The sequence below is a fragment of the Bos mutus genome, chromosome X (genome assembly GCF_027580195.1).
Source record: "Bos mutus isolate GX-2022 chromosome X, NWIPB_WYAK_1.1, whole genome shotgun sequence".
NCBI classification, from domain to species: domain Eukaryota; kingdom Metazoa; phylum Chordata; class Mammalia; order Artiodactyla; family Bovidae; genus Bos; species Bos mutus.
The window spans coordinates 114,130,327-114,144,866 of NC_091646.1; the positions used below are offsets into that span (position 1 = coordinate 114,130,327).

The following is a 14,540-nucleotide window of genomic DNA, read 5'->3' on the forward strand; positions in this document are numbered from 1 at the left end:
TACGCACAACATTCATTAGTAAAGATTATAGTGATTTCCCCACATACTGAAGGTGAAGACATTAAAAGACAAGCAAAAACATCACTCTTAATGATAACAAGATAAATCTTACCTTCTGACTCATTTCTGCCCGTAGCTGCTGTTCTACTTCCCTCTTATATTCGTTTAACTTGATTTCTAAGGATTCTAACTTTGGCTGCTGAGGGCAAGCACCTGCAAACTCATTGTCAATAAGCTGAAGCTTCTCCGCTACCAAAAAATAACATAGAAAATGAGGTCAGAGAGACACAGGCAGGTGAGCAAATGGCCAGAGCTCTGTTCAAGCACAGCGTATACTTAGGAGAAAGTGTTAAGGATGTCTGCCATTTACTTATTAATACAAATGTATCCAAAAAGTGAGAGAGCTTAATGGACAGACAGGTAAGTGATTAAGCAAGTATAACAAATTTCATGGCAGACTCGAGGTGTGTAAGTGTTCGCCATAAAGCTTTCAACTGTTCTGAAAGTTTGAGAATCCAATATAAAATATCAGGGGAAAAGAAAACAAAAAGTATACTTTAAGTCAAATAACAGTGGCATCCCTTTCTAGTGTCTACGTGCCACAGGAGAGGGCTCTTTGACTGCACTTTGGTTAGAGCTGACTCACACTTTCAAAACACTGACCCTACGAGGAATCAAAGATCACGTGTTTCACTTCCTCCACTTCACAGAGGAGGAAACTGATGCCCATCCAGTTGAAGGGACTTCCAGAGGGCTAAACAGCTACATAATGGCATCAGTGGGGCTAAGGCCAGGTCTATGATTGTCTCACATTCCAGCAGTCTTTCCAGGAGACTCCCAGCCCTCAAACCAACTGTGGATTTGAAACCAACCATGAAGCACACTGCAAACCTGGCCCTCTCATACAGTCTTAACCATGTGTGACACCAATATCATCAAAAAGCAGGCAGAGGAAAAAACGGCTGGCAGAAGCAGACTAAAATATGTGTGCTCATTTGTATCTGACTCATGGACTGGGGCGTGCCAGGCTCCTCTGTCCATGGGGCTTCTCCAGACAAGAATGCTGGAGTGGGTTGCCATTCCCTTCTCCAGGGGATCTTCCCAACCCAGGGATTGAACCCAGGTCTTCTATACTGCAGGAGAATTCTTGACTGCTTGAGTCATCAGGGAGTAAAATATTGGCAGTGATGTCTCTGATTGGCAAAATGTCAGCCATGGTTTTCCATCTACTTTTCTGTATTCTACAGAAGCCTGTACAGCAGAAAAGGGTCCAGGTCATGGACCAGAAAACCTGAACTCTGGTATCAGTTCTAACCCAGACAGGACGTTGCCTAATTGTTCTTCCTCAAGTGACCTTAGCTTTGTCAACTGTAAAATGAAAGGATGGCCCACTGACTTCTCTAGTTCCCTGCAATGCAAGTAGTCTGAGATCTTCCCACTTTAGTGGCTATAACATAAAGTCACATGAGACACAGGGAAGAACCTCCCAGTCAAGAGAGCTTCAACCCAACAAACAAGAAAGGAAGTGAGCCTATGGATCCCCGTGAGAGGTGGAAAGCATAGCCCTGGTGGTCAAGAAGGAAGGAGCAGCCCTGGAGAGCAGTTCCTGGTCCTTCTGAGAAAAAATGAGCAACAATTCCAGAAAACATGCCACCAGCAGCCTGCATCCCTCTTAGTGAAACAACAAATACATAATACAGTACATCAGGCCGTCACCTTCACTGAAAAAGAAAATGGAAGAAGTGTAATTATGGAAGAGGATCACAATTACCAAGAGAGTCTTTGACAGGAAATGTTGAACTTGTCTGAGTCTCCATATTGCAACTTTCTTTATTCTGATGATATTTTGCCAATTCTTTCAGAAATTGTATAAGAAAACCTGAAAGACACAATGTATACAGTTCTGTTTCACACCTTTCTTTCATTCAACTATTGCTCAAACACTGTTTATGCAATCTTGGTTTTATAACATTATCTTTTTCACATCATGTATCTTTTAAGAATAATTTCTGAAGAAAGGCCTTTCCAAGTATGACATCAAACATGAAAATTAAGAACTTATATAAGGCATGAAATAACAAAGTCAAAAGACAAATGATACACCAAAAACAAGTATTTGCCATAATATGGAGACAGGACTAATTTTCATAGCATAAAGAGCTTTTAACATCAGCAAGAAAACAGAAAAATAGGGCAAGACACAGACAAAGTTTACAGAAAAAATTTTCAGTGTTAAATAAACATGAACAAAATAAAAATAAATGCAAATTCATACTACAAAAGAAATACTATATTTTCTCAATACACATATTATCAAAGTTTTAATCTTCAGCACTCTAAGTGTTGGCAAGGGAGCAGGGAAGCAGGCATGCTCTTACACTTGGGAGGGAAATTGGTCAGTGTTTATGGATATTCATAATCCAAGTGCCCTTTAACCCAGTCATTCTACCTCTCTGAATTTATAGAACTACACTTTCTCAAAAGGGTGTAGCACTGCACACCACATGCTTCTAATGGCAAATGCCAAATAATAAAATATTCATCAACGTGGGGATAATTAAATACATTCTTTAAACATAATTAGTCTAAGTACACTGATAAAAATATATTGCTGGACAAAGGAAGCAAATTGCACAATAGTATAATATAATCCCATTTATGAACATATGTGGTTTAATTACATATAGACTTTGACCCCCATAAACTAAATGCTGGTAGGATACACAAGACACTCTTCATTCTAGTTATCAGCAGAAAGTGAAATTAGAGAATATGAACAGAAGTTTCTATTTTTCTTTTACTTTATACCTTCCTGAATAGTTTGAAACTTTTTTTTTCTTTTTGGCTGTGCCATGTGGCTTGTAGGATCTTAGGTTCCTAACCAGAAATCGAACGTAGGTCCCCAGCAATGGAAGGATGGAGTCCTAACCGATGGACCACCAAGGAATTCCCTGAAACTTGTTTTGGGTTGTTTTTTTTTAAAGTCATGAGTATAAGTTTTTAAGTTAGTATAAGTTTATAAGTTTTCACTTTCTTAGAACAGATGACTGGATTTCTGCATCAGCCAAGGGCCTTTTTTCCTTTACTACTGAAGATATTACAATATACTAGATCTTTTTAACTGTGGCTGATTGACAATGTTACTTTCCTCTGTACAGCAAAGTGATTCAGTTTTACATATATGTACTTTTTAAAGAATATTCTTTTCCACTGTGGTTTATCATAGGATACTGAATATGGTTCTCTGTGCTCTACAGTAGGACCTTGTTGTTTATCCATCCCCTATGTAAAGCTTACCTCTGCTAACCCCACCCTCCCCCACCTTGGCAATCACAAGTCTGCTCTCTATGTCTGTGAGGCTATTTCTGTTCTACAAGTGCAAGTGCAAGTGAAGTCGCTCAGTCGTGGCCGACTCTTTGCGACCCCATGGACTGCAGCCTACCAGGCTCCTCCGTCCATGGGATTTTCCAGGCAAGAATACTGGAGTGGGTTGCCATTTCTTTCTCCAAAACTATGTACGCTAATGCTAAGTCGCTTCAGTCATGTCCGACTCTGTGCGACCCCAAAGACCACAGGCCACCAGGCTCCGCCGTCCCTGGGATTCTCCAGGCAAGAATACTGGAGTGGGTTGCCATTTCCTTCTCCAAAACTATGTATACATACTTATTTATAAATATCTCTATGTCTCATCTGTATCTATGTTAAGCTAAACATAAGTTCATACAGATGTCTCCAATGCCACCAGTACCATATGAATCTTAGCCTCCTCCTGTTTATCTCTAAGTTCCCACCTGGCTCCCACCATCTATTATTCCCTTACTGTATTGTTCAACTCCAGCCCACACATATAACGGTTTCAAAACTTTCAACCAGCACCCCCATGAGAAGTAACTCATCTTGACTACATAGCCTATGTAGTTTCTTCTGCCTTCAGTTGCAGTCTTCATCCCTCTCCAGAGTTAGACAGGTAGGCATATCTTTCCCCCACCCCTTTCAGTGGGGTTACTATGGTTACATTGTTTTGTCACAATCAGCATTTAATCCTGAGGTCACCTGACCTCTTACCCTTGCATACATGAAGGCTCACTCTTTGTAAAGCTCTACAGGATTTGACAAATGTCTAGCGCCATGTATTCTACCATTACAAGTAATTAAATTAAATTACAAGTAATTTAAGAACATTTTCACCATCCTAAAAAACATCCTATGCTTCCCCTCTTCAACCTGCTACCCTTTCCCTCCACATCCCTAGCAACCACCTAGCAACAAGGTGGTCAGGTGTGCTGCCCACCTCTATAGCTTTGCCTTTCCCAGGATGTCACATATATGGAATCATAGACCATGTAGCCTTTTCAGAGGAGCTTCTTACATTAACAACACAGAGCTGTGATTCATTTCTCTCTAGCTATCAAGCTTCATGGCTTGATAGCTCATTCCTCTTAGCTGAATAGTATTTCCCTGTTGGGATGTACCACAGCCTGTTTATCCATTCACCCACCAAAAGACATCTTGTTTGTTCCCAATTTCTGGCAACTGTAAATAAAGTTGCTATAAACACTCACATACAGTTTAAGTCACTTGGGTAAATACCTAGGACCATGACTGGTGGATCATCCAGTAAGACTATGTTTAGTTTTACCACCAAACTACTCCCCCCCGCAAGTGGCTATACCATTTTGGATTTCCACCAGCAATGAGTGAGAGCATCTGTTACTCCACATCCTTCCAGCACTTAGTGCCATAAGTGAGCTGGATCTTAGCATCCCAATACATGGGAAGTGTTATCTCATTTCTGTTTTAACTTCCATGTCTAATAACAAACAACATGGAGCATCTTTTGATATGCTTACTTGCCATCTGCATATCTTCTTTGCAGAGCTACCTGTTCAGACCCTTTGCTCATTCTTCAACTGACTTGTGTCTTTATTGTTGAGTTTTCAGAGTTTTTGGTATATTTTTGACACAAGTCCTTTATTGGATGCCTTTTGCCAATACCCTCCCCCTGTCCGTAACTAGTCTTTTCACTCTCATAGAAAGGCGTTTTAAAATTTTAACAAAATCTAACTAGTCTATTTTTTTTTTCTTTCATTTAATCATGCTTTTGATGTTTATATCTCATCACCAAAACCCAGGTCACAAAGATTTTCTCCTAATGTTTTCTTCTAGAAGCTGTATCGTTTTGTGTTTTACATTTAGATATATGATTCATTTTCAGTTAATTTTTGTGTAAGGTGTAAGGTCTGTGTCCAAGTTCATTTTTATGCATATGCATGTCCAATTGCTCCAGCATCACTTGTTGAAAAGTCTAAGTTTCCTCCACTAAATTGCTTTTTCCTTTGTCAAAAACTAGTCGACTATGTTTGTATAGACCTATTTTTGGGTTCTCTATTCTGTCCCACTGATCTATTCTTTTGTCAATCATAGGTAAGGATTTTAACTTCAAGAAAGAAGAGTCAGTGTCCAAATTTTCCACCCAGCTATTTTCTGGGTACCATTTATCTCTGAAAGGAAAAATTAGGTGTTGGAAGGATGTGTAGTAGAATCTAGGGGAAAGTACAAAAACCATACAACAGATCAGCATCCTCAAAGTATAAACAGTTAGATAAGACCAATGATCTCTGTCAGGAAATACACAACTGTCAGGTCCAAAATATCTTCCTACAGGTTTTTTTGATGGTCTCAATTTCTTGATGCTGAAGCTCCAGTACTTTGGCCACCTGATGTGAAGAGATGACTCACTGGAAAACACCCTGATGCTGGGAAAGATTGAAGGCAAAAGGAGAAGAGAGCGACAGAGGATGAGATGGTTGGATGGCATCACTGATTCAATAGACATGAATCTGAGCCAACTTTGGGAGACAGAAGACAGGGGAGCCTGGCGTGTTGGCAGTCCATGGGGTCTCAAAGCATTGGACACAACTTAATGACTGAACAATAACAACAATTTCTTAATTGGAAGTCACCAATTTTAAAATCATTTCGTTGTAACAGTAGCTGTTTTACTGTTAGCCAAGAGTTTTATCCAAATTATGCCACTAGGATACATGACGGGTCTGCAATTCAGTTTTTCTTACTTTCAGGGATTTTACTAGGAGGCTGGGTGAAGCTGGTATGAGATGTTGACCAGACGTCTTTCTGAACTAGAAAGGTTCAAAGAACGAGTTTAAAAGCAAAAAGCTATTTTTAATAATATACATACCTAGAAATAAGTGGATTATTTAAAAACCCCTTACAGCCCCTAATTCCTTCCTGAAATAGTTACACTACAGACAGCAGCTATTTACTTAGATCTGTGCAGTCCAATGGAGAAGGCAATGGCACCTCACTCCAGCACTCTTGCCTGGAAAATCCCATGGATGGAGGAGCCTGGAAGGCTGCAGTCCATGGGGTCGCTGAGGGTCGGACACAACTAAGCGACTTCACTTTCACTTTTCACTTTCATGCATTGGAGAAGGAAATGGCAACCCACTCCAGTGTTCTTGCCTGGAGAATCCCAGGGATGGGGGAGCCTGGTGGGCTGCTGTCTATGGGGTTGCACAGAGTCAGACACGACTGAAGCGACTTAGCAGCAGCAGGAGCAGTGCTGTCCAATATGACAACCAGTAGCCAAAAATCGTGTAGCTATTTAAATTATAATCTCAGTTCCTCACACCAACTACATTTGAAGTGCTCAGTAACCCCATGGTGGCTAGTGGCTACAATATTAGAAAACACAGATTCAGACACTTCCATCATCACAGAGTTACACTAGACACCATTGCCTTAGACTGTACAACCCCGGATCACCTATCATCCTCAGCTTCAGTAAGGATGAGCTACTCTGCAGGTGGTCTAGAGTATCTTGTGATCCAAATATTATATACAGCATGGATAAGCAACAAGATCCTACTGTACAGCACAGGGAACTATGTTCAATATCCTATGATACTGGATATGAGGGAAAGAATAGGAAAAAGAATGTATATGTATGTATAACTGAATCACTTTTCTGTACAGCTGAAATCAATGCAATACTGTAAATCAACTATACTCCAATAATACAATGAAGTGAAGTGAAGTGAAAGTTGCTCAGCTGTGTCTGACTCTTTGCGATCCCATGGACTATACAGTCCATGGAATTCTCCAGGCCAGAATATGGGAGTGGGTAGCCGTTCCCTTCTCCAGGGGATCTTCCCAACCCAGATCTCCCACATTGCAGGTGGATTCTTTACCAGCTGAGCCACAGGGGAAGCCCAACAATACAATAAAATAAAACAAAAATAGAATGTCATGTGATTCACTTATCCTCTGCTAACATTACGCCCAGGAGGCCAGGCAGTTAAGTGACAGACGAATGACTGGCAGAAACTAGGTACTCAAGTGTTTGCTGAATGGTAATGAATGAATGTCCCAATGAGGATGGTAGCAATGTTGGCAACAGACAAAATCCAGGAGCACACCAACATTAAAAGGGCCATTACATCATGTTACAGATTTTTTGAAAAGCTCTAAGTAACAGCTATGCAATACAGGCAGGGTACTGGCTTACGTTCATACTACCAAGTCCATCAAGTCTAGCCCATGGCCTGGCACCCACAGCAGCGGTAAAGGGAGAAAGAACCTCAGCTTCCCTCCTTCTGTGTAGGCAAAAATCCACCTCTCACCTCTCCACTCCCTGTCAGCCTCCTCGGCTTTTACACAGAATAGGGCACCACATTTCACTCCTGGCACCCCTGCTCACCCAGAGTGTGGGGGTTTCTCCCCACACCAAGCCATACTCTTATGAGGCCAGCTGCGTGTCCTACAATTTAACTCAATTCTGACACTGTCCACCTGGAGCCAGGAACTGAGCCCACCGGTGAAGGGCCTCATTACCATAACACTGATCCCCCACCTCTCACAGATATCTTAACACGTCCTTCAGATGCCAGCCCCAAGCTCAGGTTGTCACCTGTGCTTCTGAGCAATGGCTATTGATAGGAGATGCCATCCTCCTCCTTGTGCTTGTTGAATGTGTCCGACAGCTCACAGAACTCAGTGAAGCGCTTAGACTTGGCAGTTTATTAAAGGACATGATAATGGATACAGATGAACAGCTGAATAGGAGAACTACACAGGAGCTGAGCAGGAGCCTGAGTTCCATGCCCTCTCCAGGCATGCCACTCCCCCAGCACCTCCACCTGTGCACTGACCTGGAAGATCTCTGAACCCCGTACTTTGGGGATTTATGAAGACTTCATCACACATGCATAACTGATTATTAACACCATTTTTAGTCCTTTTCCCTTCAACAGAATGGGGGGGGGCAGGGCTGAAAACCCCAAGCTTCTAATCATGGCTTGGTCCTTCTGATGACCAGCCCCTATCCAGGAGCATACCCAGTGCTGGCTCATTCAAACAAGAGACACCCAGAAACTACAAGGGTTTCTGGAGCCCTGTGTTAAGAACTGAGGTCAAAGACCAACACCAGAACAAGAGATGCTCCATGTGTTCTTAGGAAATTACATGGGTTTGGGGAGCTGTGTGCTGGGACTTGGGGGTAGAGATCAATATATATTTTTTCTATTATCTCAGAGTAGTCGGGCTTCCCAGGTGGCGCTAGTGGTAAAGAACTCACCTGACAATGCAGGAGACTTAAGAGATGAGGGTTCAATCCCTGGGTCAGGAAGATTCCCTAGAGAAGGAAAAGGCAACCCACTCCAGTATTCTTGCCCAGAAAATCCCATGGACAGAGGAGCCTGGAGGGCTACAGTCCATAGGGTAGCGAAGAGTGAGACATGACTGAAGCGACAGCATTAGAGCTATATAAACACTTGATTACAAAAATAACATACAACATACAGTTCATTCTTCAAGCAAATACGAATACAATACTCGATATATTGTACTTGGGGGATATCTAGGATACAGAGACAGATGCCTAAACATTGTTCTCTTTGTTTTGGAGGTGTTTCATACAGTGGGTATCTTTGAAAAAAAAACTAGCATTCAACCGGTTTGTAGGGCTTTTGATGCTATCTCTAGCTCTCTTATTTGAGTAAGAGCTATCTTAAAAGGTTGAAAATTGGGGGAAAAAGATCCACATTTATCAAAATAGATGAATGGTTCTATTTTAAAATGAACTGCCAGCAAGGAAAAGCCGATGATTCAATTTAAATTCCCTTAAATGATTCAATTTAAAGTCCCTATTCTTCCACCTAAAAATTATTAGCTTCATACTTTTATACAAAAAAACACATAACAAAAATGTTCCAATTGTCTACAAAGATGAAGTCTCCTACCTTTTTGGTTTTCTTTATCAAAGCCTGAAATCTGTTAAAAGAAAACAGTTTACTTTTATTCAACTATTCAGTTATTATTAACAAACCAAAGCAGATTATTAAAAACTAAACAATCCTACCAGTGATTTGTAGAGACTGGATTCAGGACTGATTTTAAAAAGATGCAATAGATTCTGCATAGTAAATACCTTAAAAAAGAAAAAGTACACATATTTCAACATCAATGATTAAGTGATGATTTAGGATGTTTCTGAATATAAGACTAAAAATCATGGTTCAGACTAAATAAGATTATAAATATATGCTAATAACGTAAAATGTAAGCTTTCTCATACTATTAAATAAATTACACTAAACTTTGAGGTCAAAAGGATAAAATTTCTCTTGATCATGTAACTAACCTCCAAATAATTCACATCAAAGATGATATACCTGGGGCTTCCCTGGTGACTCAGTGGTGAAGAATCTGCTTGCCCATATAGGAGACATGAGTTTGATCCCTGGTCCGGGAAGATCACACATGCCACGGAGCAGGTAAGCCTGTGCACCACAATTATTTTATTTAAATTGTGGCTCTTCACTTAAATTACACTAAACTTTGATGTCCCCACTTGACAGGGACCTCAGGGAACCTCTCGTGTTGCCTCAGGGAAGTCAGGCCTCCTTTCGAGTGAGGGGGGAACTTTCAATTGCTCTCGAGTTGCTGCAGGGGAATCGAGAGTCATCTTGCATAGAGTGGGGAATTGAATGGTTTTTCTTGAGTTGTGGTGGAAAGCTTGGGGTTCCTCTCGAGTTGCAACGGGGACCTGAGGGAACCTCTCGTGTTGCCTCAGGGGAGTCAGGCCTCCTTTCGAGTTGCAAGGGGGTACTTGGGATTGCTCTCGATTCGCTGCAGGGGAATTGGGCCTCATCTCAAGTTGCAGCGGGAAACTCTACAGCTCACCTGCTACAACTACTGAAGCCCACCGGCCAGAGAGCCCGTACTCCACAAGAGAAGTGCCGGCAAAGAGAAGCCTCATGCTGAAACAAAAAGTAGCCCCACTTGCCACAACTAGAGAAAAGCACGTGCAGCAATGAAAATCCAGCACAGTCTAAAATAAATTCAAAAAAAATTTTTAGTATCTTTAAAAAATGACATGCCTGACAGAATAACAGAAATGGTTAATGGCTTACAGCTGACACTCAAATATCTGAGTTCACCCATGAACATGTGAGTATATTCCAGGGTCTCTCAATGGCAATGAAGTTTTAAAATTACTATTGCTTCAAAATGGAAATAAACTAAGTTTTTACTCTCTTTGAAACTATGAATGTTTAAAGCTATTTTAGGTACACCTGTGGTCAAACATTTTGCGTAATTTTTTTTATGTTATTTATCCTGGTTGCACTGGGTCTTCGTTGCTGTGCATGGGCTTTCTCTAGTTGTGGCCAGTGGGGGCTACTCTTCACTGCAGTGTGCAGGCTTCTCATTGCAGTGGCTTCTCTTATTATAGAGCAGAAGCTCTAGGGCTTGGGGGCTTATTTGCTCTGCAGCACATGGGATCTTCCCAGGCCAGGGAATTGAATCTGTGTCCCCTGCATTGGCAGGCGGATTCTTAGCCACTCCACCACCAGGGATGTCCTTTGAGTGAATATTTTTAACATGTATTTCTACTATCATGTGTATTATTATGTCTACCCTGAGGACATTGATATAATCTTCTGTTGGTTTTCCTTTAAAGAAAATATTTTATAGTACAGAAATCTTTAAGTGTGTGAACTACATCAGTGTTATAACTATGTGATTGACTATTATTCGTTTGAGTGGCAAAATTGTGAAATATGAGAAACACAGGTGGAAGGATCAAAAAAGAATTTCTAAGGCTGGTAAAATGTGGTTGTTTAAATATACTGTATCTATTTATTATTTGTTTACTTAAGTATTTATTTATTTACTTGGCTGGGCTGGGTCTTAGCTGTGGTATGTGAGATCCAGTTCCCTGACTGAGGATGGAACCCAGAACCCCTGCAATGGGAGTGTGGAGTCTTAGGCACTGAGCCACCAGGGAAGTCCCTATACAGGATATTTAAATTTTAAGTTTTTCCAATAACAACACTGTTGTTCTCTTACAACTTCTGAGTATTCCACTTTTGGGCAATTATGGCCAAGATAAACAGCAAAAACACAGGGACAACCCCAAGACTGAACCCTGATGTAAACTACAGACTTCAGGGGATAATGAAGTGCCAGTGTAGGTTCACTGAATGTAAAAATGTACACAATAGAAAATGCTGGGGTTGAGGGGGAGGCTATGCTTGTGTGGGGTCAGGGAGCAGATGCACTGCTTTTTGCTATAAACATAGACTGCTCTAAAAAATTAAGTCTATTAAAAAAACCCAGAGAGTTGGCTATATCTATCTACCTTTAACATAACACAGTGTAACTACTATGTTCAATGGTTGGTGGAGAGACAGTTAAAATAATTAGGAAAAAGCCGTTTCGCTATTTAAGAACTCCACAGGTTTTTAAAAGGTACTTATTCTTCTCTTCGGAGAAGGCAATGGCACCCCACTCCAGTACTCTTGCCTGGAAAATCCCATGGATGGAGGAGCCTGGTAGGCTGCAGTCCATGGGGTCGCTAAGAGGCAGACACGACAGAGTGACTTCACTTTCACTTTTCACTTTCACACATTGGAGAAGGAAATGGCAACCCACTCCAGTGTTCTTGCCTGGAGAATCCCAGGGATTGGGGAAGCCTAGTGGGCTGCTGTCTATGGGGTCACACAGAGTCAGACACGACTGAAGTGACTTAGCGGTAGCAGCAGCAGCAGTATTCTTCTCTTACTTAATCACAAACAGGACAAGTATCTGAAGAGACTGTAGCAGAGTTACGAAAGTACATCGTAGATGTAGATTAATGCCCTGGTTGCCACTTACAAATCATGTCCGTTTGAGTAAATCATCTCACCACTCCAGAGGCTGGATCCTCACCTCTAATTCATCTACTATAATGGCAACCCACTCCAGTACTCCTGCCTGGAAAATCCCATGGACGGAGGAGCCTGGTGGGCTGCAATCCATGGGGTCCCTAGGAGTCGGACACGACTGAGAGACTTCACTTTATTTTTTCACTTTCATGCATTGGAGAAGGAAATGGCAACCCACTCCAGTGTTCTTGCCTGGAGAATCCCACGGACGGGGGAGCCTGGTTGGCTGCCGTCTATGGGATCGCACAGAGTCGGACACGACTGAAGTGACTTAGCAGCAGCAGCAGTCTCACAACAGATGTTCAAGATAAATGGCAGTTTAGGGTCTCAGACTACATGGAGTGTCAGGTCAATTCTAGCTCCAAAACATCACAATTTTATAAAGACAGAGCAAGCCGCCAAGGAACTGGTAACAATGTTAGATTTCATACTCCTTTGTCACATTAACAAATACATGATGTAATTTCAGAGATAAAAAGGAAACAGACCCAGCTATCCAGGGAGCACTTAGTTATTACCTGAGGAAGAAGCTACTAACACAAAGTTCAGAAAAGCAAAGATGTTACCTTTTCTTTTGCCAAGCCACTTTCCGGAAAGAAGACAGAAAGCGAATACTCATAGCCACATCTCTGCAAGTGATCGGCCACTAGAGAGTTGGAAGCTCCTATTAAGAGGGAGCTCTCTTCCACTGAGATGGATGGGGACTGCACTTTACCATTTAGAACAGGGTGCATCAGTTCGTGAATTAGCTGGTTTCTGAGTTGCGTCTAGAACAAATACAAAAATGAAACAAAAGAGAAAACAATTTCAGCAGGACTTTTTTCCACTGGAGGTACACGGATTTGTCACACGAATTAGAATCCTTCCTTTTATATCCAGAATGGCTCAAGATTCATGGCCACAAGTTAAGAACCTTCTCCTCCACACTCTGTCTTACCCTGTGAGACAAACAGCCCAGTGGGTTCTGGAAAGAGCAGCTTGACTGGGGGTGAGCCACAATGTGATGAGACTCACTTCACTTTCCAGTTCAGGAACTTTTCATTGGGGTTTCAAATATAGGAGAAAATTCGGCTACTCCCTCAATTCTCTGCAGATTATTGGAGGAGATGAAAATATCTGGTTAAATATGTTAAAGTATATTAATCAAAGTAAAATAAGGTTCCCAAAAGGGAAATAATATATGCAAGAGAGAAATCAGTAAACCCAAAAACACTTACTAAGATTCACTTTCATGTGGACTATTTATAATTCTAGACACTGTAAAACGTAATAATTTTCCTCTATCTTACAAAGGAGAAAATTAAGGTTCAACGTGGCTAATTTTCTCAAGGTTATAACATGAGCATCATTATTCATTTGGGTTTTAAGAAAATCCCCTAAGTTATTTGAACTAATGGATATTTATTTTAACTATTTTGCACATAATCTGGAAACATACAACTGGGCCGAGTTTAAGAGTACACTGCCTAGATTCATGGCAGTTCAGCAGTAAATAACATCTAAGAAATTGTTATTAATAGAACACAAACAAGAAACAAATGGAGATCTTGTTCCATCTCTTTCTTCTATCCTTTAGCTAAAGAGTAGAAAGTATATACTTAGTAGTGTAGAACAGAACTTATTATATGTATTATATGTATATCTAAAATCCTATAGTAAACGACACTTTTACACTAAATGAATATACATGCTTTGTCTCATCTGATGCAGTTAAGTAACTGAAAAGAGAAAACTATAGCCTTCCCCACCAGTAAAATGTAATGGTTTAATTTAATTTGAAACATAGTGAAGAAGAAATACATTCAGATCCAGCTTAACTAAAAGGATTTAAAGTGTCTGGCAAACAAGTACTGAAATGGGTAAGAATTAAATTAGGGCTATAAGTAGGGTTAAATGAAAAGAAGAGTAGCAAACAGTGGAATGACATTACAGACGAATTTCCATCTAAACAAACACAAAAAGCACACCATCTAGCACTTGCTAGAAGGAATCCAAAAAGTGGCTGGGGGCTTTCCAGAAGCCAATGCAAAGCGGGAAATCTATTTTCAGAATTCAAGCCTGCAATGTCCCTAAGACAGAAATAAGGACAGAGCCCTCACCAGAAAATTTGCCTATTAAAAATTTCTCCCCCAAAAGCACTGGGGAGTTTGGGATTTTGAGCATGAGCCACCTGTTCTCCTTACTTGGCCCTACAATAAACCTTTCTCTGCTCAAAAAACAAAACAAAAAAACCCACAAATGTTGTAGGTGGTGGAGGAGAAGTGGGAGAGATGAAAATTATGGACCCTCAGCACATCTCTCAGAAATTGACAG

At 40.9% G+C, this 14,540-nt stretch overlaps 1 protein-coding gene across 3 annotated transcripts in view; it reads right to left on the reverse strand.

The window, feature by feature from the left end:
- Positions 1–14,540, reverse strand: part of OFD1 (OFD1 centriole and centriolar satellite protein) — a 60,445-nt gene that overhangs the window by 37,750 nt on the left and 8,155 nt on the right. For 2 of the 3 annotated variants that reach the window (XM_070365462.1, XM_070365461.1), the window contains exons 3-7: positions 12,794–12,994; positions 9,380–9,448; positions 9,261–9,291; positions 1,772–1,879; positions 113–249 (exon numbers count right to left, since the gene is read on the reverse strand). In XM_070365462.1, coding sequence (XP_070221563.1) covers positions 113–249; positions 1,772–1,879; positions 9,261–9,291; positions 9,380–9,448; positions 12,794–12,994 — 546 coding nt within the window. Of the gene's footprint in view, positions 1–112; positions 250–1,771; positions 1,880–9,260; positions 9,292–9,379; positions 9,449–12,793; positions 12,995–13,164; positions 13,315–14,540 lie in introns of all 3 variants that reach the window. The other variant, XM_070365463.1, reaches the window with a different exon arrangement.